General features: G+C 40.4%; 1 protein-coding gene across 2 annotated transcripts in view; it reads right to left on the reverse strand.

Moving 5' to 3' along the window:
- Positions 1 to 1,704: 1,704 nt before the first annotated feature.
- Positions 1,705 to 25,574, reverse strand: part of LOC125228175 (echinoderm microtubule-associated protein-like CG42247) — a 56,751-nt gene continuing 32,881 nt past the window's right edge. The window contains exons 2-19 of one of the 2 annotated variants that reach the window (XM_048132634.1): positions 24,663 to 24,854; positions 19,969 to 20,085; positions 19,094 to 19,224; positions 18,490 to 18,623; positions 17,924 to 18,062; positions 17,309 to 17,458; positions 15,955 to 16,126; positions 15,233 to 15,328; positions 9,289 to 9,426; positions 8,093 to 8,224; positions 7,513 to 7,641; positions 7,005 to 7,133; positions 6,417 to 6,545; positions 5,231 to 5,393; positions 4,554 to 4,736; positions 4,154 to 4,249; positions 3,956 to 4,070; positions 1,705 to 3,456 (exon numbers count right to left, since the gene is read on the reverse strand). In XM_048132634.1, the coding sequence (XP_047988591.1) occupies positions 3,303 to 3,456; positions 3,956 to 4,070; positions 4,154 to 4,249; positions 4,554 to 4,736; positions 5,231 to 5,393; positions 6,417 to 6,545; positions 7,005 to 7,133; positions 7,513 to 7,641; positions 8,093 to 8,224; positions 9,289 to 9,426; positions 15,233 to 15,328; positions 15,955 to 16,126; positions 17,309 to 17,458; positions 17,924 to 18,062; positions 18,490 to 18,623; positions 19,094 to 19,224; positions 19,969 to 20,085; positions 24,663 to 24,854 (2,499 nt within the window). In that variant the 3' untranslated portion in view covers positions 1,705 to 3,302. The remainder of the gene's footprint in view (positions 3,457 to 3,955; positions 4,071 to 4,153; positions 4,250 to 4,553; positions 4,737 to 5,230; positions 5,394 to 6,416; positions 6,546 to 7,004; positions 7,134 to 7,512; positions 7,642 to 8,092; positions 8,225 to 9,288; positions 9,427 to 15,232; positions 15,329 to 15,954; positions 16,127 to 17,308; positions 17,459 to 17,923; positions 18,063 to 18,489; positions 18,624 to 19,093; positions 19,225 to 19,968; positions 20,086 to 24,662; positions 24,855 to 25,574) is intronic. The other variant, XM_048132635.1, reaches the window with a different exon arrangement.

Genomic DNA, 25,574 nt, shown 5'->3' on the forward strand with positions numbered 1-25,574 from the left:
ATATCAAGTTACCTCTTTCTATAAGACATTGCTTCATAAGTTTCATAACACAATGTGTAAGGTATTATATCATTTAAGGTAGATGACACACGTACCTTCTAGAGTGCCTACCTACACTAATGCGACCAAATTCTTCATTTCGAAAACCCACGGCACTTACGTAGGTGTGGGTATGTAACCCAACACTACTATACATAATTATTAATATCATGTGTCAACAACCTTTAATGTCTACGCTTACCCCCTAATTCATAAACGTACACTAAAGTTATCAAGCCGATAAAGTTCGTTTGTCCCTTTCTATTACACCAATACGCCGGAAAGGGACAAACGAACTTTATCGGCTTGATAAGTTTAGTGAACGTTTATGAATAACGGGGTTAGGGTTTATCTATGAGGTCTTACATATTCAAGTCATTGAAAGGAGGAATCTTATCGAATTTATGTTTGCTTTAGCCCCCTCATATATATATTTTCTAATTATTAGTTTAGACTTTTTATTTATGTAATCGTTCTGAGAGTAACAATTGAATTTGTGTCATGTAACACTACGTATTCTTTTATTCGTGATAACTGCAAGAATATTCCTTCGCCTAAGTAATTGTGTCTGAAATTCTCTACTGATGTTTAATATAACTGACAATAACTTTTAAATTTAATAAACTATATTTGCGTGAAGTATAATCACTGTTATTTTTTACAGTGAAAAAGCATGAAAACGTACAAAAAGTTGATTATAACGATTTATAGTGGCCTGCCACGTTTTGGAAGAATTAAGTATTCAAACCTTTACAATTAATCATTTGGTCCGATATCTTTTCATGGCGGATTTTAGGATGTATTTTTGTAACGAAGTAAGTACAGATGCAGGTAGTGATACACGATTTTCCTTCGTATTTTCCTAAATTTTACGAACGTGTCATGCCATTTCAGTCAGTTTCAGATCGAAAAATAGGTACTCTGACGTTTACGGAACTAATATGGTAAATACGTTGCAAAGAAAATACAATAAAAAACTATCTACACCTGTAAGTACCTATTTACTTAGTTAATAATACACTAAAAAAACTCGAGAGTTAGGCTCCGCGCACACGGGCGACAAAACTGTTTTGTCTCCGTCGCTCGGTCTATGGGCTAGTATGAAGGTGCGCACACGAGGCGACGCAACTTTTCATACAAATACGACGGAGATAAAACAGTTTTGTCTCCCGTTTGTGGGGGGCCTTAGATGTTCGACTAAAAAATCAGTCGGGGCGTATGCTTGTGCAATGCCACCGATGTTTTAATATAAAATATAAGTGGAGGTTTTTCTAAAATCCGCCATGGAAAAGGGCCACATATGCACATACAGATATATATCATACACTTATACATTAGGATAAATAGCATACCTAAGAAACGCACAAAATAGTCAAAGTATTTCGTTTTTTTAAATTAGGTATAACTTTATCACCATTCTCAGTACGAGTATCAGACAGGAGAAAAATGCAAGTCATGCAAGACAAACACGCTTGCATATAGTCAAATAGTCATCAACGAGAATGTGAAACGTGGTGTCCTTGTCGTAGAATAGATTTTATAGTCCTATAGGCAGGTAAGGCCTAGATGTCCTAGATATTGTACTATCAGCTGCAAAAGTGCATGGCAAATTTATCAATGAATTCATTCATATTTTCTCCATGCAATTTGGCAGCTCACTGTACCTATGTCCTAAACTCAATGCTGCATAGATCGTTTCACGAAAGGTGCACGAATGGAGCTACCATTTTATTAGTAATAATAATAATTTTATTAGTTAATCTGTCAGACGCGCGTACAGATGCAGTGCGAAAAGGGTTAAGGGTTTAATTTATCCGGTAACGTTCGTATTTGCCACGCTAGTTCAGTCAATGTGAGTACATCTTGTACTGAGACTGACTGAAATAGCATGACACGTTCGTTCGTTTCTGTAACAATACTAAGGCAAATCTGTTCGCACTGAATCTGTATTTTCATTCACTTATTCGTTCCATGGATTAAATTGTGGCGTAGGCGAGAGACTGGCAACCTGTCACTGCAATGTCACAATTTGGATTTCTTTCAACCCCTTTTTGCCAAGAGTGGCGCTGAAACTTAGTAGTTCATGTGCTCTGCCTACCCCTTTATGGGATACAGGCGTGATTATATGTATGTATAGTATTCGTTCCATTCGTGCCAGCTCTTCTCAACTGTAGTTCTAGACTACGTACATATTTCAAGACAATTTGACTGTCAATAAATAGTATCCTACAACTTCAATTGAATCAAGGTTTAGAATCGGACCAAGCTAATTCTGCATGGCGTTTATGATGAAACAATATGGCGGTGTCATCATAAATTTCACTAGCAAAGTACGACGTTTACAATGTCACGATACTTCGTTTGTCAGGGGCTGCAGAATTAGCTTAGACATATTCGAATCAAATATATAATATTTTTGAAATTTATACTAAAGTTATTTTTTGAAGATTGCTTCATTTACCTACACGTTATTCCATAGTTTAATGCAATTTAGAAATGGCAGTGACTTATGTAGGTAAATACATTCATTTCATAATAGATAAAATCTCCCCAATACTAGGGTATGTCATGAATTTCAATTTTTCATGAAATTCAATTCCATTTCAATACAATTCATAATAGGTAACATTAAGAGTTCTCGTACAATTCCAGATTGCAAGTGTCATAAAGTAGTGAAAATCATTATTGTGTCAAACCAGGACAACTTCGGTCACTAGCAATGGGTGCCAGTGTGTTAGCGCCTAGCGCCTTAAATAGCTAATCGTGAATTCAATATTAGTAGTTACCACTTTTGTAAGTTACAAAGACCCTTTTCCGATTTCAAGCAAAAGAGTTTCAAATGGTATGATGGCCGAAATAAATTCGTGCCGAACAGCCCATTTACTAGAAAGGGCCCAAAGACAAAAAGTCAGTTTTACCAAGATTGCTTGTTATCAAAATCTCGATGTAACTTATTTGTGGTATTTTTCGGTTCATCAGAACCCAGATCTAGAATCGTGTTCAACATAAGGAAACATGTTCCATCTGTAAAGTGCTTGAGAATTTCATTTATCATCCGTATAGCAGACGTGAGGTGTTTGAGACTTCATTTGTCCGTTCTTGTGAGCATCTATAAGGTGCTTGAGACTGCCATCCGTACTACAGAGACGTTTATTCCCTCAATCGAGTTCATCAAAATCCAGCACCCTGAAGGTGGACCTCTGCAGCGGCGGGGAGGGGGTGGGGGGCGCGACCACGACGGCGGGTGGCCGGAGCGCCTCGTGCTAGTCGTCCACCAGCTCCCACAGCATGAGGGCCGCGTCGGAGCCCCCGGCCGTGACGAGGCAGCGGTCGTTGAAGAGGAAACGGGCGCAGTACACGGAGCCGCTGTACACTTTCATCTCGTTGTATTCCGCTTTGGGGCTGGCGCAGGGGTATCTGTTGACGTGAGGACTGATGAGTGCAAGATATTATCCGGTTTAACTTCAGTAGGTAAATAAATTGGGGTGGCTATTATTTCCGATCAGTAAGGGCCGAGTACCTAATTAATCCGTCAAGCGTTTGCAGAAGATTTTTAAAGCTGTTGGCGTCCACTTACGCGGAATCGAGCCGCGTCGAATCGAGTCCTCCATACGTTTAGGTAATATTTTTTTTACATGTAAAATGCTAAAATGGTGCAATAAAGAATATTTACTTACTTACTATGAACGGTGAATTCGATTCGATGCGTCGCCAATGGACGCCGTTTAGAAATAAATGCAGAAGGCAAACTAATGAGATTCGACTGCGAGCCTAAGTCTAAGTCTTCTTGGTAGATGTGTCAATTTCTTTTAGGTATATCTTTTGCTAACAGACCAATTTAAAATATGAAATCTTGTACAGAGACACGCTTTACAATTGTAACAAAATTCAAACTTCGCAGAAATATAAGGATTACCTGAACAATCGAAGATATCCGTCGGAATCTCCGCTGATCAGCAGGTCGTGCGCAGCTGATCGACTCGCAGTCGATATCAGTGACGTCATCGGGTAGAATCTGTTGTTCCACATTCCTGAAAACACACAACTCGTTCAAACAAACCGATTTTTACGAGATACTAGATGTAGACAAAATTACGAGTGGTACAAATCTTACCGGAAACCAAGAAGCCGACAGTAGAGTTAAAAGTGGACCACTTGACATCTTTCATTGCGATCGGGCTCTTTTCTGGAGACAACGACTTTATGTCCCCTGAAAAAACGAAAACACTAAGTACTTATTAGAGAAATAATGTGTCGAAGCGGAGTGCAATATAGAAACCGCGATAGGGAAATCAAAATAGAGTGTCAGTAGGAGTTCTGCGTTTTTTAGATCTCTTCGTTTCAGCCTTGCGGATGGATCCAGGCTAGCAACCTGCTCTTACCGTTATTTCTCGAAAATACATCAGAAGAATTTAAGGCCACACCCAGGAGGATGACCACACCCGCAACACGTGAGAGTTGAAAACTCTGTTAATAATCAATGGGAAGCCATTAAAACAAGGTTGGGTACATACAGAAAGCCAAGTCATAGTCTGCCGTGACAGTCTGCAGGTAGTTGCCATCCAAACTCCAGTCCAGTTGCACTAGAGGTTGCGCCCCGCGGATTTTGTTGGACTTCTTGTAGGAGAAGCCGTCGCGGGAGACGCGGAATAGGTAGATGCTGCCGTTTTGGGAGCCGATGGCGAGTAGGTCTCCAGCTGAAATTGAATTATACTTCGGCAAATTCTTTCATCGCACATACAGTTAATTTCGGAACCTTGGCAGGCAAGAATGGTTGCTTGATGAACGATATAACATCAGGCCGTCCTTTTCGAACTATTTGGAAGTGCGATGTGCGATAAGGACGCACGCACCAACGCAATAAAGTTTATCGAACTAGTACGCTGATTGTCAATTATAGGTATTATAACTGATAAATGCAAATGTGATAAACAGGTCTGTCGAATCCAATCCTCAACTATAGGTAGGCATTAGAGTCCCTTGCCCTTGTCAAGAATTGTGATAGAGAGAGCCCGCCCACTACTGACTCCATGCCCGAGATCCCCTGAACAGAGTTTGTGTTGGCTTCAGCCAATATCCTTGTCCCTATTTAGATAGGTTACCTGAATACATCATCAAGAGATTTTCCTCGTTATTGCCGGCTGCTAGCGCCTCTCCACCTACTTGTCAAGTCCGGGACACGCATTCATACCGGAGTTATACATCAAGCAGTTAAGTGGCGATCCGCAGACGCGTAGAGTGGCTACATGCGCACCGGCATCAGCATTCAAGACCACCAGATGACCCTCTGTACTGCCGGCCGCTAGCGCCCCTCCACCAGGATGCCAGGCGAGAGATACGCATTCGTATCCAACCTGGAACATGATTAGGATTATATAAGATCGATATTCATGAAAAAATGTTTTGGACTATGCTTATGTGAATGGTCTCGTTATCAACTACTCCTCAGGCATAATGGCGGTAAATCAGCTCGCAGTCTACACCGATGTATACCGTGTAGTCTTACATTGAATTACACAAAGAAGTGACGAGGCCGACAGATTAGGAGAGCGCATCCGTCCAGACGGACCGTCTTGAAATCATCACTAAAGCACAGTATAATAAAGAGTACTATCGTATAGTATGGCCACTCCCGCTCCCCGCTGAAAGTGCCGCCCACCCTCTCTCGGTTACCTCACAGTTACCGCTTGTCAAAAACGCGAATAGTCGACCTGTCATATGTCACTCATACAAGCATAGTACTCGTTCACCTACACGAGCTTAGACTGTGTGCTAGGCACGCGCCTCTTTCATATATTTGATCGCCAGTGCCCGAGGTGTGACTAAAGCTAGGAACATACTACGCGGACATCCGTCGTCGCGCGACCGCGGACGCGGATCTGGACAATGAATATACGATTACCGTGCAAACTATCGGTCGACGGTCGTGGACGTGGCCTTGAGCGCATGGACGTCCGATCGAAATCTGGCTCGCTGGATGTTTTGGTCAGCCGAAGCCACGTCCCGAAGACCGTGCACACTGATCGGTCGCGGTCGCGGTCGCTCGACGGCGGACGTCCGCGTAGTATGTACATACATACATACATACAATTACGCCTGTATCCCATAAAGGGGTAGGCAGAACACGTGAAACTACTAAAGCTTCAGTGCCTGCACTCTTGGCAAATAAGTTGACAGTTTCGTTTTCTTTCAACCCCTTATTTGCCAAGACTGGCACTGAAGCTTTAGTAGTTTCATGTGTTCTGCCTACCCCGCGTAGTATGTTCCTAGCTTTATTTATGCCGGTGACTGTATTAGCTATAACATGTTCGAAATTGAACAGTAGCGGTAGTTCATCCCGATTCCCAGTTGTGGACCACAGTATAATTTAAACTTACCTGAGTAGCAAACACGAGTTTGTGTCCTCTCCACAGGGCGATGTTCTTATCATGTCCGGCTGTCGCGAACATTTCGTCGTCAGGGTGGACGGCTAAGCCCATGAGCTGCTTGTGGTGCCCAAAAATAACCTGCAAATTAATAGTTAAGTTTTAAATAAGTTATTTTTTTTCTTCTGGGTTCGACTAATATTAGGTATTAGGATTTTCTACAAGTTTCTGTTGGCATTTGTAAGACGAGATTTAACCTCGGATGTTTCACTGCTGAGTAAAAGCGGAGGCGCTTTATTCTTCGAAGTTCCCAAGTTTTTGTTTAAGGAGTCTAGCTCGTCCCGAAATCTCCAAGAGACCTACCGTGTGTATTACGATTTTGAAGTCAGTGTTTCGTTGGTACCTGACTGGTAAGCTAACCGCTGGTGACCGATGGCTTAGCGGTATAAAAGCTTGGATCTTTCAATCTAAAGATCGCGGCTTCAAACTCCGCCTCGCACCAATGATGTTTTTTTTAACTGTCGCTTTTCGGTAAAGAAAATTCCAGGCTGTCGTGAGCTGTGACAAAACGGCGGGATAACACAAAAAGAAGGTATTTACCTGATTGAATCGTCTCTGTAATGATCCCTCCATGATGTTATTGCGAGTGGTTCCAACGTATAGGTTGCCATCGTTGCGACCCGGCCTCTGAGGGTAGATGCTGCGTACTCCGCCAGCGGATTCTGGCAGCTGGTTATTAAAAGTTAAAAAAAAAATGGTTATAGGTTACTTTAGGTACATAATTATATTATATCCGTATAATAATTATATTATTTACATTCAATCTAACTGACGGACTAAACAGATTGGCATTCTTTTATGTAGTCGTCATCCCTAATAGGGATGATCGTCCAAAAATACTAAACACATATTTTTTCGCTTTTTCTAATTAATGGAAAAATACAAAGATATAGAGCATAAAAGTTCCGGAGTGGGGGTTTGTAACGTCACTTCTAAGTAAAAATTGTACCCAGGCGTTTACGAGAAAAAAGAAAAAATACGTTTTGTGTATTTTTTTTAATATTATAACGGTAAGATATTAAACATTGGTTAGATAGAAGATTCTTACCTTAGTCTCAGTTATCCTCTTGTAATTTTGCAGAGAATCCCAAGCGGCTATCTTTCTGTCCTTCTCTCCTCCAGAAATGAGCGTTCCTTCCGATAGCATCACTAGGGAGCTGATGCCCTTAATGTGAGCCTAGGAGAATAATATTAATGGTTGAGAATAAACACATACTGGTTCAAAAACTAATACTAAACATAAATTCTTGTCTGTGTTGCCAAGATGGGTAGGCAGAGAATATGAATCTGTTCATGTTTCAATTACAATTAAGGGGTTGATAGAAAACGAAATCGTGATATTACAGTGACAGGTTGCTAATGTTGCTATACTACACCACAGGTTTTACAATAAAACCCATATCCTACAGTCTACTTTGCCCAGTCTTCGGCATCCTGAGGTGAGAGATTGTTCTCTTCCATGTCCGCTGTCAGGACGTCCAGCCAGCGCTTCTTAGGCCTACCGCGGCCGCGTGACCTAGGGCCTTGGACGGTGAGGTTGAGGCATCTGTTTCCAAGATTCACTTTAGATCATTCCGCTAAAATAGTTAGTTAATAGAGATGATGTGGACTATGATGACTGATGTTACCTCAAACTCCATCCTCACAAAATATGCCCCGTCACTGTCGACGCTATACACAGTGATGAACCCGTCACTATCAGCTGTGACCACGTCGCCGTCTTGCTCAAACTGCAGTGCTGTCACGTGTGTGCGAGAGGGCTGGAAGACAGAAAAGCGTATCACGTTAGCTATTCGTTGGTAAAAGTTGGAATGGTATTCACTTAGAATTACCAAGAGCTGTGCAACTTCAAGATTGGAGATTCAGGAATATTGACAACTGAAGTCACTCCTCTTCACTTCTAAAAAAAAACATTGTTCTAGACCTCAGACAGATATAAAAACATCGAGTTATCATCGAGAGGATGCTGTGTCAACTTATACTTAGCTCTTCTAATATGTCGTACCTTACAAGGACTAAGACCCCTAGCTACCAGTTTTATAATATCAGGCCCCGTAGCCGAATGGCATTTCTCCGACGCCAAACGAAAGCGATACGCCGCTGGCTCTGTCGCGCCAATACGCAAGCGCGATAGAGATAGATATCTACTAGCGCTTCGTTTCGTGAGCGTTTCGTGAGCGATTGTGCCATTCGGCTAGCCACCATAACCACATAGTCCTCTCGAAAAGATGGAAAGCGGCACTTTTTAATACCTAGTATTTTTTATTAGGTACAAAGACTACTATTTACCAATTCCGGAACGCCAGGGTACGTAGCCGAATGGCACAAACGCTCACGAAACGAAACGCAGATATCTATCTGTATCGCTCTTGCGTATTGGCGCGACAGAGCCATACTACCTTTGGCGGCGCTTCGTTTTCGTTTCCAATTCCGCTTGTAATGAGGAGGTTGTCGCCAAGAGAATGGAAACTGATACCTTTTAGCTCCTGTCTGAGTGTCTTTAAAAAGTTAATTCACCATTTTATATGGAATTTGACAGATGACAGCCCACTAACCCTAAGTGGTTGATGCAAGTGGGTCTTAGTGCGTTTTCACATTATCCGATCCGATATCGGATGTAGGAAGGATTTCAAAGGCGAAAATCAAAGATGGCGGCTTAAATATATGGGATATCGGTCCCACATCCGATATCGGATCGGACAATGTGAAAACGCACTTAGGGCCACTTGCACCAACGAAAATGGAGGGTTAACCCACCATTTTATATGGAATTTGACAGATGTCAGCCCACTAACCCTGAGTTAAGTGGTTGGTGCAGTCTTACCGGTTTAATAATATCAGTCCGCTCGAAGAAGCCGTCTTTCCGCCGGTTCCAGAAGGCTAGGTGTCCTTTGCCGTGTGTGATGAGAAGATTGTCGTCCAGGGGGTGGAAAGCAGCGCCGGTTAGCTCTTCTTGTAGTGTCTGGATATGAAACAAAATAGTGCAAGTTAGTGCTAATACACTATAATACTCTCTTTAGGGTTCCGTAGTCAATTAAATGAACCCTTATATGTAGTTTAGCCATGTCTGTCTGTCCGTCCTTCCGTCCGTCCGCGGATAATCTCAGTGACCGTTAGCACTAGAAAGCTGAAATTTAGTACCAATAGGTATGTATATCAATCACGCCGACAAAGTGGTAAAATAAAAAATGGAAAAAAATATTTTATTAGGATAACCCCCCGCACGTAAAGTGGCGTGTGATTTTTTTTTCATTTCAACTCTAACCGTGTGATAAATTGTTGGATAGGCATTTAAAAATGAATAGAGGTTTACCACAACCATTTTTTGACATTGTTAATATTTTAGGAAATAATCGCTCCAAAAGTAAAAAAAAAAATGTGCCCCCCGTCTAACTTTTAACCATAAGTTTAAAAATATGAAAAAAAACATAAAAGTAGAACTTTATAAAGACTCTAGGAAAATTATTTAGAACTTCATAAGGATGAAGAGTTTTGAAAAAAATACGGGAAACTGCGGAATCCTGCACTGAGCGTGGCCCGACACGCTCTTGGCCGGTTTTTCTTCTATTTTCATCCATCCCTACTAGGGTTTTAGACTTAAAAAAGTACTGAATGGAATCATTGACATATATATTTAAATTATGCTACAATTATCTTCAAAGCAGTGGCCGCGGCTATCAGTACATAAATCTCTGTATTTGTCAACGTTATCTGTGGCGTGCCGTGCCTGCCGCCTTCTGTCCGCGACTGTACTCAATGATTTGTGACGCGACGCCGTTAGAAATTATGAACGCGAGCGTACGGCTTGAGTGGGGTGCTTTTTTGTTTAATTCTTTCTGATTTCATGATAAAAGTGTGGATGAACTAAATAAAACATCTCTTGATTTAGAATTAGAATATCTAACACGTATCTTATCATGCCAACGGAATATTTATTAGCTTTAAAAAAAATTATAATCTAGCAACACCCTTACAACCCTTCTGATATTGCGAATTGATGAAAGGTAATCGCTAACTATCATTAGGTCGCTTATGGTAATAGACTTTAAGGGTTTTTATTAGGTTTGAAATCGAAAAGAAGCGCTGGTAGCCTAGCGGTAAGTATGTGCGACTTTCGTTCCGGAGGTCGCAGGTTCGAACCCCGGCTCGCACCAATGAGTTTTTCGGAATTTATGTGCGAAATGTCATTTGATATTTGCCAGTCGCATTTCGGTGAAGGAAAACATCGTGAGGAAACCGGACTAATTCCAATAAGGTCTAGTTTACCCTTCGGGTTGGAAGGTCAGATGGCAGTCGCTTTCGTAAAAACTAGTGCCTACGCCAAATCTTGGGATTTGTTGTCAAAGCGGAGCCCAGGCTCCCATGAGCCGTGCCAAAAATGCCGGGATAACGCAAGGATGATGATTAGGTTTGAAATCGAAACTTGGTTATTGATGCTATAAGACCAAAGGCCGCTGTTGCTATGCGCAAGTTCTGCGTCATAGCAAGAACGATTTAATACCGGACTGACAAAGCCCATACAAAACAGCGTACCCCTGAAATGCATGAGCCTTTTAGGCTTAAAACTAGATGGCGCTGTTTCGCAGCCTGAAAGTGGCCAAAATCATATTTTCCCCAAATATTTCTGCGTGTTTTTATTGTTTATAAGAACAAATTACATATTTCTTTATTTTAATCATGATATCACGTCAATACACATTAAAAAAAAATAATTTGTAGTTATGATAGTATTTAATAGGTGGCGCTAAAAAACGGAGGTAAAATATATAAAATAATCCTTGGTCATAGCAAAGTTGGCAACGGCAAAATATATCATTAAACAAAATATTCAGTTTTAAATGTCTAAATACTCAGTATTAGCAAATACAATCTCAACAATTATTTTCCTCAGTTAATAGCTTTGAAAAACTTAATGACGAATATAATAAATGTTGCCTAATTATTACAGCAACAATTATAAACCACGCGACACCAAAAAACTATGCCAACAACAAACACATAAAACTGATCCCTATTTTTCACTGCGTAAGGTATTCTTGGCTATGGATTTCGTAGCACGTAGCGAGCTACGAGTTGCTACGGCGCGGCGTAGAGGGGCGTGGCCTCACTGGGGGTGTGTTGAACTCATCCAATGTCGTATATTAATGCTCTTGTCAGTTGTTTTGCAGATAGGAATATACCTACAATTGAGTTGTTAGAAGGTAATGTGATTTTAAGTGCAATTAAAGGAATTTTGATCCGAGTTTGAAATAGATATGTTCCGTCAGAGTTAAAAGTGGTTGAAAATAATAAATTTAAAAAAATACGCCTCCAGTATTTTAACACTTTCGCTACCAAGAACCCGACTGTCGGGCACACCGTTCGTAGAAGCGTAGCCGATTACATGGGGAAACCCGTATGTAGCGAAATTGTCGTAGCGCCGCGTAGAGCCCGGTTTCGAAAGTGTTAATTAACCCAATCAGTGCTAATAACGACTCCTCGTATTGCCTCTACAAGTTACAACCCATTTTCGCTACATACGGAGAAATTCATGTTATCGGCTACGACGTAGCGCTACGACCGTAGCCTAGCGGTGAACGTGTAAAGTTAATACAATACAATACAATACAAATACTCTTTATTGCACACCTCAATACAGGAAACAATATAGTAAGTCTACACAACAACTTAAGAGGTAAAACAAGAGGCGGTCTTATCGCTAGAGTACAAAATCAGAAAAAAAATCGGTTTAATAGTACAGTCACCGGCATAAATATTAGGGTGGATCAAAAAAACACTTTTTTTGAATTAGCAAACCTAATAGTTATCAATCAATGAACCTTAGTCTATGAAGCCTTTGTGCAAAATTTCAGCTTTTTTAATCAACATCTTCAGCCCCCGCATTAGGTTTGAAATTTTGAAAATCTCATACAAACCTGAAAATTCAACTTTCAGATTAAAAAAAACTTTCGGCAGTATTATGTTCAGTATACATTATTGATACATATTATTACAAGAAACTACCAAAAGCTGCGAAAATAGCGTTAAAAATCGCAAATTTTCGGTATTTTAGCGGCTATTTCGGCAAATGTACCAAAACTAGGCGAACTTTCGCGATTTTTGATGCTATTTTCGCAATTTTTGGTAGTTTCTTATATTGATATGTATCAATAACATATACTTAACATAATACAGCCGATTTTTTTTTTAATATGAAAGTTGAATTTTCAGGTTTGTATGAGATTTTCAAAATTTCAAACCTAATGCGGGGGCTGAAGATGTTGATTAAAAAAGCTGAAATTTTGCACAAAGGCTTCATAGACTAAGGTTCATTGATTGATAACTATTAGGTTTGCTAATTCCAAAAAAGTGTTTTTTTGATCCACCCTAATAAATATGTGATGATTTCTATACCTTGTCACGTTAACGTCTTGTTTGAAATGTCATACGAAATTGTCACACGATATAAAGCGATAAGGTACAGAAATCATCACTTATTTATGCCGGTGACTGTACACAAATGACATGTATTTAATTTTACATGTATTTTTCATGATGATGATCGATGGGGCCGGCTAGTATTGCTGTGGAGATCTAGATGGGAAGACGAGGTGGCGGGAAACCACGAGCCAGATGGTCGGACGACATCAAAAAGACGGTAGGGCCGACCTGGCACAGAACCGCCGCATATAGAACGGAATCGAAATCCATGAAAGAGGCATATGTTCTGCAGTGGACGCGAATTATGAAGAGAAGATGTATTTCAAAAAATATAGTGGACTTGTCATTGCTATTAGGTACTCTTGTATTAGGGTCGGTTGCACCATACCGTCTGTCAAGCGTTCGTTAAATTGTATAGTATGAGAAGTTCCATAGACGTCTGTTGCGTGACGATGATATGTCTGTCAAATGTGGTTGATGCAACTGGCCCTTAGTCTGCCTTTGCTATCCTCGTAAGTCCCAGGCCAATTTTCCGATTTTGAATTTGGCACTTAAGAGTTCAAAACTCGAATTTAATTTGTACTTATATAAGTACGTGGGGACTTAAGGCGCTAAAAGGTCAGCTCTCAATCTCACATTAAGTACTGTCGGAAATTCAAAACTTCACTTCACTTTAAAAAAACCAGTCTGTGAATGAATTTTATAATTGTAACCAAAATATTCTTACATTAAATTATTTTAGGAAATCACGAAATCAACTTAATTCATAAAATTTTAAAAATAGTTTTGCCGTCGTTCTTACGAAATGTTATAAATATTCGATTGTTACCACCACAAAAAAGGGACCGTAATCAGATCAAAACAACTCGACAGTGTTTAAAATGGGTCGTCCACACCGTCCAACTTATTAAAATACGTCTTTACTTCGCTAGAAACGAGTGGCCAGCACGAACCCCTATCCGCCATCTTAATGTGTCCCTTGACCTAGAAACTTGACAACGTTCAGGACTTACGATCCAGACGAATTATATTCTGTATTATATTACGTCTGAAGTACAGCGGGGCAAATCTCGACTGGGGGACAAATGTAACTGATCCATTTTTCCATGTTTTACATAATGCAAACAGCATTATTAAATAAAGTGTCCACCAGTCTAGATTTGTCCCGCTGTACCTTATTTCTATCGTCCACAATGACGTGGGAGTTATAGAGGATGTATAATTGTATATAGATATTTTTTATTCAAAAATGTGAATAAATAAGCGTAAGTATACCATACTAAATACGCCTTGCTTTTACTAGAAAAAAATCACACGCACACATTTTTGTCTGTCGTTATTATCATATTTATGTGTCCCTAGATAATTTGAGTAGGTAAACAAACAGATTAACATAGATTATTTATTTGAAATGAAGTAGAAAAAAGTTAAATATAATAAATATTTATTGTAATTAATAATTCGTTCGTATTTATTTTAATCATTAGTTAAAATAACTACATTCAAATATGTTCAAATTTTGAACGTTATTTTTCAATCTGACTGCACTAACTTCTGTTAGTCTTGTCTTTAATACGATATGTACCTACCTAAAAAGTTTAGGTCAGCGATCTATTGTTTTGTTAACAATTGTTGGTATAACCATTGACATCCACAAAAAAAAATATCTGCGTTTATGAACATTGTTTAATCTTAATTTAAAAATTCTGGCCTGATGACCACCCTGTATGTACTGTAGTTCTACTATGTACAATATCACAGGCAGTTCTTAAATCATATTTCAAAGACACAAGGTCCACAAAAACTCAAATAAGAGCGTTATAAGTTCGCGTGACCAAAGTACCGTATTCGTCGGTGCTTAAAGCTAGGTTTACATGCTGTATTCATTTATTTACGGGCGAGCTGGTTTGTGTGGGGCTTATATCGCGGCGGCTGGTGCTAAGAATCTGTTTTACATATTTTGATGTATACAAAGTTGGAAACAAAGGAAACACTAGTAAACATTGTAAGTTATGGATTATGGTTTCATTTAGTATGTGGTATTATGTTAGCTAAATACAGTAGGTGTACTAATTTCGTGATTTTTATTTATGAAAATAAAGGCTACAATTAGGCTACAATTTGCAAGTTTAACGCACGAGATATTCAACATTGTTTTAGCACAAGTTTATTAATACATATTATTAAGAAAATTACTTGTCCGTTTCGAACACATTTGTTGCAGATGAAAATAAAAACATAATTAGGATGATTACTTCGGTAGTGTGTCTGAGTTTTTTTGATAGTGAAGTCGGTTAAAATGGTGTTGTCTGTGGCTACATTATAATATCAGTAGTAAAGTTACTTACCGCAACTTTTCCCAGCAGATGTCCCCATTGCCACTGCCAGACTGACAGGATACTTTCGCGGCCTGCATCCACGGCCAACACGTAGCTGCCTCCGTTCTGTTCAAACAATTCAAATTTCAGTTCGAGTCTAAAGTAATAGGAATATTGATGTTTCCATCAGCGTACGGTACAAAATAATTTGTAAGAAAGGGACGTTACGGACGGACAGTACCAGTTGTGAAAAGGCAACAGTAGACAGCTGGCTTCAAAGTTGACCATCCTAAATCCATATGTGTAGTGACTGTAAGTGCGTTTTCACATTATCCGATCCGATATCGGATGTCGGAAGGATTTCAAAGGCAAAAATCCAAGACGGCGCCTTAAATGTACGGGTTAGGTCCTACTTCCGATATCGGATCGGATAATGTGAAAACGCACTAAAGTGTCCGTGCTTCAGATACCGACATGGACCTGTGCGGCGACCAGACCTAGGCCAAACAGCTCATCGCTAGTTTACACGATTTGGAGTTCCATACATAATAGTCGATTTTAAAGTAGGTACTAACCAGTTGTGAAAATGAGACGGCGGATATCCCAAAAACGTGTAGTGTCTGCTAAGTATCGGTGCTCCAGATTCGAAAGTGGGCCTGTGCGCGAGGGCCACTCATTGGCCACTTGTCTAGCTCACGGGAGGGATACATTCTTATGCTGGGTAAAGAGAAAATATGGAAAATAATACTAACCAGTTGTGAAAATGCGACGGCAGACACGCCGGCCTCAAACTCAGCCATCCCAAATACGTGTAGTGTCTGTAGAGTGTCGGTGCTCCAGATTCGAACGTGAGCCTGTGCGCGGCGACCACGACCGGCGCGCTGGCCGCTCGCTACTAGTTCACGCGAAGGATGAAGTTCCATGCTGGATAAGAAAATAAGAATCAATAAAGTCGCACAAAAAAAAGGAGGATAGACAATAGATTTTTCCCCTCACTAGCTGGAAACACGTATACCTTGACCTTGAATAAAGTCAAATTAACTGCTTTAAAATTGATAAAAGTAGGTGAATCTAGTAATAAAGATGATTTACCACCTGTGGAACTACTGGAAGCAGTGATAATTGTGATAAACGCATTTTTTGCGTTGTAGTTTCCTCGCTATAGTGAGGGAAAAAGTTTTGTGTTACACTCGGGTGCAAATGTATTTTACTTCTCGTATGTTAAAAAACTCGCAAGTTCAGGTTTCTATTCTCGAACCACTCGCTTCGCTCGTGGTTCAACTATAGAATCCTTTCACTTGCTCGTTTTTCAATTCCACACTCGGCGTTAAAATACAACTTTGCCCCCTTGTATAACAAATAACTATTGTTTTGCTTTTGGTACAATAAAATTGAAGATTGCTACTGTGATTATTTCTGGAGCGATATGAAGGAGGTGGTTCTGCGCGAACATCGACAATTTGCAAAAAGCAGAAAAGGATGGCCCTGAAGCTTTAGTAGTTTCATGTGCTCTGCCTACCCCTTTATGGGATACAGGCGTGATTGTATGTATGTATGTATGTAGAAAAGGATCAAATAAACTATTTTGTGTCGCAGATCAAGTCACTAAGCCAATGAACTTACTTATTTTAGTGAAATTTTTGTACTTCGTCATTTTTATGACAAAAACAATGATGACGATGGTGAAAAGGTATTCAAAACTTCTAAACATTTTTGCTTTATTTTGCTCATCGATTACGCACACCGCTCACACGCTTCTAATTTTAGTAGTACTTTATTGTGTACAACAGATTTATATACAGGTTACAGGAGCAGAGGTACAAAGGCGTACGTATAACTAAATTTTAATGAGGAACTATCGTGAAAATGTTGTTTTCAGGTAGCATCTTGACAATCGATATGATCATTAACGTATTAAGTTGAGGTACCTAATATTTACTTACCTCTGTATATCCTCAATATGCCCCGTATAATACCGCTGCGACTCCTCATCACTAGCGACGTAGTACAGGAGCTCTCCAGTGAGCAGCACCCGGAGGTTGCGTCGACAGTCGAAGCCTCGGTAACCGTAGCTGATGGAAGAAGAGGCTTAGTTCAATAACTTACCACTGTATATCCTCAGTGTGCCCCGTATAATGCCGCTGCGACTCCTCATCGCGGTCGTACATTATGGCTACAGCCGCGACGTAGTACAGGAGCTCTCCAGTGGGCAGCACCCAGAGGTTGCGGCGACAGTCGGATCCTCGGTAACCGTAGCTGATGAAAAAATAGAATAGAAGATGGTTTGTTCAGAAACGCTTGATTGAAACTATACTAATAACACTGACTGACCAGTATTTTTATGAGGTGTAATGTAACTGAAAAGATTTCCATTCGTTTTCGTGTCAAAGGACCCTGAATGACCTTGACGCTGGACTTCCTTGGTGACCCTTCCGAGAAATAGTGTATTTATCCGATCATCATATCTTTTGTAACACGCGTAGCATTACGTATTTAAATTACGACGGGATGATATTGCCATTGGTGTTCTTTGTCCGCTCCTATAAATTATTGGGCTAAATTATCAAAACTGAGGTTTAAAAATTTTAAGCCTGTGTCGATAGATGGCAGTCTATGCACTGTGATTACATATTTTACTTTGACAGTAACTTTCTATAATACTCGGTCCTCTTTGTTCAAGGTTGTGTTGGTTTATATTATTTTTACTTAAAAAAAACTTACACCCATTCTAGTGCAAGCTTCTTCTCTGGTGGCGTGTTGTCAATAGGTGCATGATGGATCGGCGGGTAGAATGTGCGTCTGAGACCGCGGATGGTTACGCGGATCGGTTCTTCTTTCAGCACTTCCAGTAGGGTATAATCTGGATGGAAACAATGGCCAGTGTTAATCATGGCGTGATTCAGTTGCATACGAAAATCAGCATAAAGGAGCCACTGACTATCAGTTCGGCAGGCGGCAACGGCCTGTCAATCGGTGCTGTCTCTTTTCTTTTGTTTTTTTTTCTGACTGCCCCAGACCGTCCGGATTGATAGTCATCAGTAAGATGATAGGAGATAGGAGCCTTAAGATAGGAGCCAAGAATTTTTTAGTCCAAAGTGTTTTCGATGTCCGTCGATTATGGTGAGACATCTATGAATTGAATTTTCAGGAATGTTGACTCCATAAAATCAAGCATAAAAAAAAACAAATTTCTAGAAAAAATGAAACAAATAGCACAAACTCCATCACTAAACGCCCACAAAGCGGTGTTAAATGAGAAGGATATTTGATTATACGAATTAACATACCTGAATTACGAACGATCTCTCCCTCAGGCGCGTACAGCACCCTCGGCCGGCTTTTGCTGCGCGCGCGCCGGCCGCGCACCGACACTGCGTCATCTGAAACTGGGGCTGCCGCCACGTTGCCTCGGGATCGAGATCTACGAATAAATTTTAAGCTATGATGAATAATTAATAATGCATGAAACGAGTATTATTTGTGTTGAAGTCTAATGAAAGGCCCATTTTGCCGCTTAGGCACCTACTGACTATAAACACGAGATTTGTTTGGTATATTGTGTCTATTTATATAATGGCTACATCTTTTCATTTGCCCAGGGGGGGTCACGTGGTAAAGGCCCTATTTGTATGGCCAACCTAGGCTCCAGGAGGGGGGGGTGGGGTCATCCCCCTGGATCCGCGCATGGATTCGGCCGGATTTTGGACGTAATCCGGTCGGCGTGTCTCTTCATAAAAAAATAAAGTGTCAATGCATCATAATTACACGTCACAGCAACAAGTTTTCAGGTTTTTTTTTCAGGGTTCCTGGAAAATTTTGTTTCTGCTCTGCAGTGTGTATTTTTGTCAGTTTAGTCACAACATTCTCAAGGGACCTTCAAGGAAATTTCACCTTCTCATAGGAGACTCGACTGGCAGCGGCGCGCTGACTCCGGGACTCAGGGCCGGTGCCACCATCACTGTGCCCAGGTAGAAGGTCTCCACGTCCGCAAACTCGTTGCGGAGTTGGGAGAAACTTCTCACCTGTACCAAAAAAGCCGATTTTCATCAAACACGGCTAAAAACACTCCCGACGAATCCACCTTTCAAAAAAAAAAACTATATCTAAATCAGTTCATCCATTCGAAAGCTACGATGGCACAGACAGACACACACACAGACGGACAGAGAAACACGTCAAACACGTCGTCGTCGTTGTCGATCTACCTTTCATTCGCACGAAGAGGTTTGCCTCTTCTTTCCTAATGCGAACTGCTAAGGAATGGAACATGCTCCCCTCTTCTGTATTCCCGGGCGAATACAATCTGGGTGAATTCAAGTCAAGAGTGAATAGGCTGTTACTGAACCAGTGAGCTACAACCTCGGCCTTGTCGTCACTTTCCATCAGGTGCGACTAAGGTCAATCACTGGCCAGTTTATAATAAAAAAAAAAAAAAAAAAAAACATAGGTATAACACCCTGTCGTTTCGTCTGGGGTTAAAAATGGAGCTGGTCAAAAAATAGAGATATTTATTTTACACCCTTGAAAAAAATAGCAAGTTAAAAATACAAATACCTAATTACAGAAACTCAAACAAAAACGAACATTTAAATTAACTCATTAGGACCTAACCCACCCAAAGGAACACACCATTTTTCTAATACCCAACGTACAACGCGCAGTAATGGGTTAAACATACTGAATATGATATCGTTTTCATTGGTCTCATTGTAACAGAGCTTAATGTTTATAATAATATTACATGTTATAAAAGTCATAGAAAATACCTCTTGTCCAGTAATTGTGTACATTCGTTTAGCTCCACTCATTTTGAGTACTTGTCCTAAGTCTTCCAGGACCTCCTCGAAAGGTTGTGTAGTTCGCAGGTTTAACAAAACACGGCACTGCAATGAGAAAATATATTTAAAACACATTTGGAAAACTCAGTTTTATCAAGTTAAAGAGAGGCCGATTCTAATGTACCATTTTGTTACGGTTTCAATCGTATGATATTATTACCTATATTGACGTTATATCTCGCGCACACCAATAGCGTAAGCAAATTATGACATGTACCTATAAGTACTATAAATTGGAAGTGGAAGCTACTTGCTTCAAGTAGTTTCAAGCAAGCCATCGAGTGTAATTAGTTATTGTTATTTTCATGTTTTTTTTTCATATAGGTATAGATTGAAATTTGTTAGAATTTGGATAATTACATACATACATACATACAATCACGCCTGTATCCCATAAAGGGGTAGGCAGAGCACATGAACTACTCAAGTTTCAGTGCCACTCTCGGCAAAAAGGGGTTGAAAGAAAACGAAATTGTGACATTGCAGTGACAGGTTGCCAGCCTCTCGCCTACGCCACAATTTAACCCATATCCCACAGTCGACTTCTACGACACCCACGGGGTAAAAGGGGATGGTGAAATTCTTAACCCGTCACTACACGGGTATCAGAAAGGCCAGAAGGTTTCCACAAATACGGAAATAAGATCTGAATATAATTAAATTAGAAAAGTTTATAAGAAAATAAATACTATCAAAGAAGTAGCATATTTTCGGCTACATTTGGCGCTACGCAATATGTAGCTAAGTATTTTAGTAGGTTCTGCAAGGTTAGATGCACTATGCAGTTACATGTAATACCCCTTTAGGTAGATTGGGGTCATTTACAGCGTAGTTCTACTTTATCACGAGTGCTTTGGTTACACGTGCCTTGTAAGGCAGGCTATTGAAAGTAATATTATGGTATTAGCATAATGTATTGCATGCATTCGAACGCAGCTTTTATCGACATCACTTATACGGGGTAGCTTATAAACATGGGTTACAAAGTCAATGTAACATTAGTATTTTTTTATGCACGGAAAATTGTGCCCACTGTGCGCAATACAACCAGTCACCGGGCGTAGCACAATCGCGTCGGTGCTTCCCTAATGCTCTTAAGAATCGTACGAAAAGGACGTATTGACCTGATACGCTTTATCACGCAACTATGCTTAGCCACCTGCGGGCATAGCACATCTAAATATATAAAAGAAGAAGCTGACTGACTGACTGACATATCAACGCACAGCCGAAACCGCTGGTCCTAGAGATTTCAAATTTGGCACGTAGGTTCCTTATATAGTGTAAAGGAGCACTAAGAAAGGATTTTCCAAAATTCACCTCCTAAGGGGGTCAAATGGGGGTTCAAAGTTTGTATGGGGAAACAAGATTAGTTTGACTATTTTATACGAAACTTCACAGGAAGATTCCTTAAGACATATAACTGAATACGTGTTTCAGGTTTTTTGAAAATTTAACCCCTAAAAGGGTAAAAAGGGGGTGATAAAGTAAAAAAATCAATATGGGTATCGTTTTTATGGTTTATCGGGTCGCTGATCACGATAAATACAACGTTTTTAAAATCTAACGAGGCGGAAGTGAAATACCTTCTCCCCTGCTGTGGTGCAATGGGGTTTAAATATCAAAAAAATATATAAAAGAAGATATTGACTGACTGACTGACATATCAATGCACAGCCGAAACCGCTGGTCCTAGAGATGTCAAATTTGGCACGTAGGTTCCTCATATAGTGTAGAGGAGCACTAAGAATGGATTTTTCAAAATTCGCTTCCTAAGGGGGTCAAATGGGGGTTCAAAGTTTGTATGGGGTAACAATCTAACAATGTTAGTTTCACTGTTTTATTCGAAACTTCACAGGAGGGATCCTAAAAACATATGACTAAAGACGTGTTTCAGGTTTTTTGAAAATTTAATCTCTAAAAGGGTGAAAAGGGGGTGATAAAGTCAAAAAACTAATATGGGTATCGTTTTTACGGTTTATTGGGTCGCTGATCACGATAAATACAACGTTTTTAAAATCTAACGAGGCGGAAATGAAATACCTTCTTCCCTGTTGTGGTGCAATGGGGTTAAAATATCAAAAAATATATATAAAAGAAGAAACTGACTGACTGACTGACATATCAACGCACAGCCAAAACCGCTGGTCTTAGAGATTTCAAATTTGGCACATATGTTCCTTATATAGTGTAGAGGAGCACTAAGAAAGGATGTTTCAAAATTCTCCTCTTAAAAGGGTGAAATGGGGGTTCAAAGTTTGTATGGGGAAACAAGATTAGTTTGACTATTTTATTCGAAACTTCACAGGAGGATTTCTAAAGACATATGACTAAATACATGTTTCAGGTTTTTTTGAAAATTTTACCCCTAAAGGGGTGCAAAGGGGGTAAAGTCAAAAACACAATATGGGTATCGTTTTTATGGTTTATCGGGTCGCTGATCACGATAAATACAACGATTTTAAAATCTAATGAGGTGGAAAAGAAATTTTCTCCCCTGTTGTTGTGCAATGGGGTTAAAATATCCAAAATAGCCATAAGTATAGGTTTAGTTTTTATCTTTACTTCTGGTTCAAGAGATTTCAAATTGACACGGAAGTTCCAGGAGAACTAAGAAAGGATTTTTCAAAGTTCACCTCCTATTAGCATGATAATTTGACAGGGGCAAGGACAGGGACAGGGACAGGGACAGGGACAGGGACGGGACGGGGCGGGACGGGACGGGACGGTATAGGGTTAGGGATAGGGATAGGGAAGGGATAGGGATTGGGATAGGGATGGGGATGGGGATGGGGATGGGGATGGGGATGGGGATGGGGATGGGGATGGGGATAGGGATAGGGATAGGGATAGGGATAGGGATAGGGATAGGGATAGGGATAGGGGACGGGGACGGGGACGGGGACGGGGACGGGGTTGGGACGGGGACGGGGACGGGGACAAGGATAGAGATAGGGACAGGGATAAATATAGGGATTGGGGTCGGAATAATCGGTCGGCAATCGATATCTAGGCAGTGTAAAATGCAGGTGGCTCAGTGGGAAGGGATTAGTAAGTAGGCATCGGCGAGTATCCTGCATCTGTAGACTGTAATAACTATTACATTCAATGTGCTGTAAGAAGATCGTTGTTTGCTTGCCTTTTATATGTTTACGTTTGCAATAAGTATAAGCAAAATGGAAAAAATTGTAAGCGATAATGCAAGAAAGTACTTTTTACCCTACCGACCATAGCGTCGAGATACTGGCTATGTGGGTTGTATAAAGTTTCCCCAGTATAAATATTCATATAGGTAAAATACATACATATTCGTACCTACTACCTACGCTGTGGTCGCTGTGTAACAATTCTACAATCATTGCAAGAATTTCTTTTAAAACAATAGTAATATGTGTAAGGTACAGTCGGCCAAAAAAGTGGTTTACCACTTTTCGATCAATAGAGTCGAAAAGTGGTAAACCACTTTCTTGGCTGACCGTACAGCAAATAGATCAGTTACAATGGCAGTCGAGAATTGCCCCGCTTTACCTTAATCGAAATAATCGCGGACAGATGTACCTACTTACAAAGAAACCTACGGATCCAAATGAAAATCTTATTTTTTGTAAACGTTTCAATAAGAATACTTTTATTACGCGGGCGAAGCCGCGGGTAAAAGCTAGTTAGTGTGATAAACCGTATCGCGTCGGTACGTCCCTATCACACTTACAAATAGTGTGAAAAGGACGGCCTGACGCGATACGCTTTATCGCGCTACCAATACCATGCTTGCCCGCCTGCAGTCATTAAGCTGTACTTTAACCCTTAAATTCATAGTGATGTATATATGCATCATATATTAAATAAAACACAACCGTATCACCACAACAAGCTTCAAACTTTAACCCAACCTTGTCGCAAGACGAACCTTACTAACTATAAGTGGTAGAATACAGCCCCTTACTGAATATGAATCATAAATATCGTAGCCTCGAGCACTTACGCGATTGAATCCATAGGTTTACGTCCAAGGTCTTGGCAAAGCTACTTATTAAAGCGATCCGCGAAATAAATTGTATTTACGGTAATTACAGGCACCTTTACCCTTGGTGGCGGATAAAAGACTGTTTGAAGTAATCAGTGTGACCGTTTCATTTCAACTGGTTTCAGTTGATTTGCTTTTAATTAAGGGTATGAAAAAATCAGGGAATGAGGTCAGGGCGTATACTGAAAACGTTCATAGAAAAGGTTTACTTAGCTAAAATTTTGTGAAGGCAATTAGCTGTTTGACTTGTGATTCATCTGTCAGTCAACACAGGTCGTGATTTATTTTGTAGAGCTTCCGGTACAAGCATGGAATGGCTACAAGTTTCACCTATACAATAAATACAATACGGCTTATATTAACTTGCAATGGGAGTTTACATCGGACTTCTTGCAGGTTCCAGCGCGCGACCCAATGCTACACATTCAAGTCACTTATCTTAGTGGTCCATGTTATTTATAATCCGTATACACACCGTACCTACGTAGGTACACGGCCAGAAGTCGGTTTGCCGCCGCCAGGCGGAGGTGCGTCCGACTCCGCGACGGATAGCTTGCTTGCCGGGTCGCAGTCACTATCTATACATATCACAAGTCACCTGTATAGAGTGGTCCATGTTGTTGATAATCCGTATAACGCGGCCAGAGGTCGGTTTGCCGCCGCCCGGCGGAGGCGCGTCCGACTCCGCGACGGATTGTTTGCGGGTTCCGGCACGTGACCAGCCGCTCGGGGCGGGTGCGGGCGTTGTACCACCGTACCACATGCCGTTCTTTTTGCCGTAACTTGCTGCCTGTTTGTAAAAGATGTCATTAGTTTACATGGTATCATTTTAAGTATATGGTATATCGATGGTTGTTTGTACCTTCAATATTTTGTCATCGATACGTGAGCGTCTTTTGTTCTTGTATTGAGTTTTTAGTTATATTATTTGATCTGTGTAGGAACTAAAAGATTCCAGCTTTTCTATCAAAATTATTAAAGGGGATTCTTCGGACCGGCTTAAGTCCTTCATGTGCATGCTCTCTTTGCTAACATAATAACTAATAGTCTCCTATTTATTCAGAGGCACCTAATTATCGCAGACATTTAGTAGCCTAAATATACGTAGAACAACTATAATGAAACACCTCAACTAAACGTAAAACAAGTAGAAAACTTCGCTATCTCGGCAATAAAATTTCGCTCTAAAATTTGCCACACATTCCTTCCTACTCTAACTACCCAATAAAACCCTTTTTACTGCCCTGCAAAATAAAATGCAATTAAGTATTCGTAATGCACAATTTCCTTTCAGCACTAGCATTGCTAGTAGCAATTTAGCCAAGCCCTAGCGTTCAATTGTTTCCGCGGGACCCTGACCCGGTTGTTTGATAAATGCACTGAGGCAAACATCGCCGAATTTGTGTGCATACAATAGTTGCAATTTAGTATAGAGGCTATATAGGGAAGATAGATAAGGCTACTGATGTGCCGACGGAAAGTTTCTAAAATTCTGAAATGTTCACATAGG

The sequence above is a fragment of the Leguminivora glycinivorella genome, chromosome 7 (genome assembly GCF_023078275.1).
Source record: "Leguminivora glycinivorella isolate SPB_JAAS2020 chromosome 7, LegGlyc_1.1, whole genome shotgun sequence".
Classification (NCBI taxonomy): Eukaryota; Metazoa; Arthropoda; class Insecta; order Lepidoptera; family Tortricidae; genus Leguminivora; species Leguminivora glycinivorella.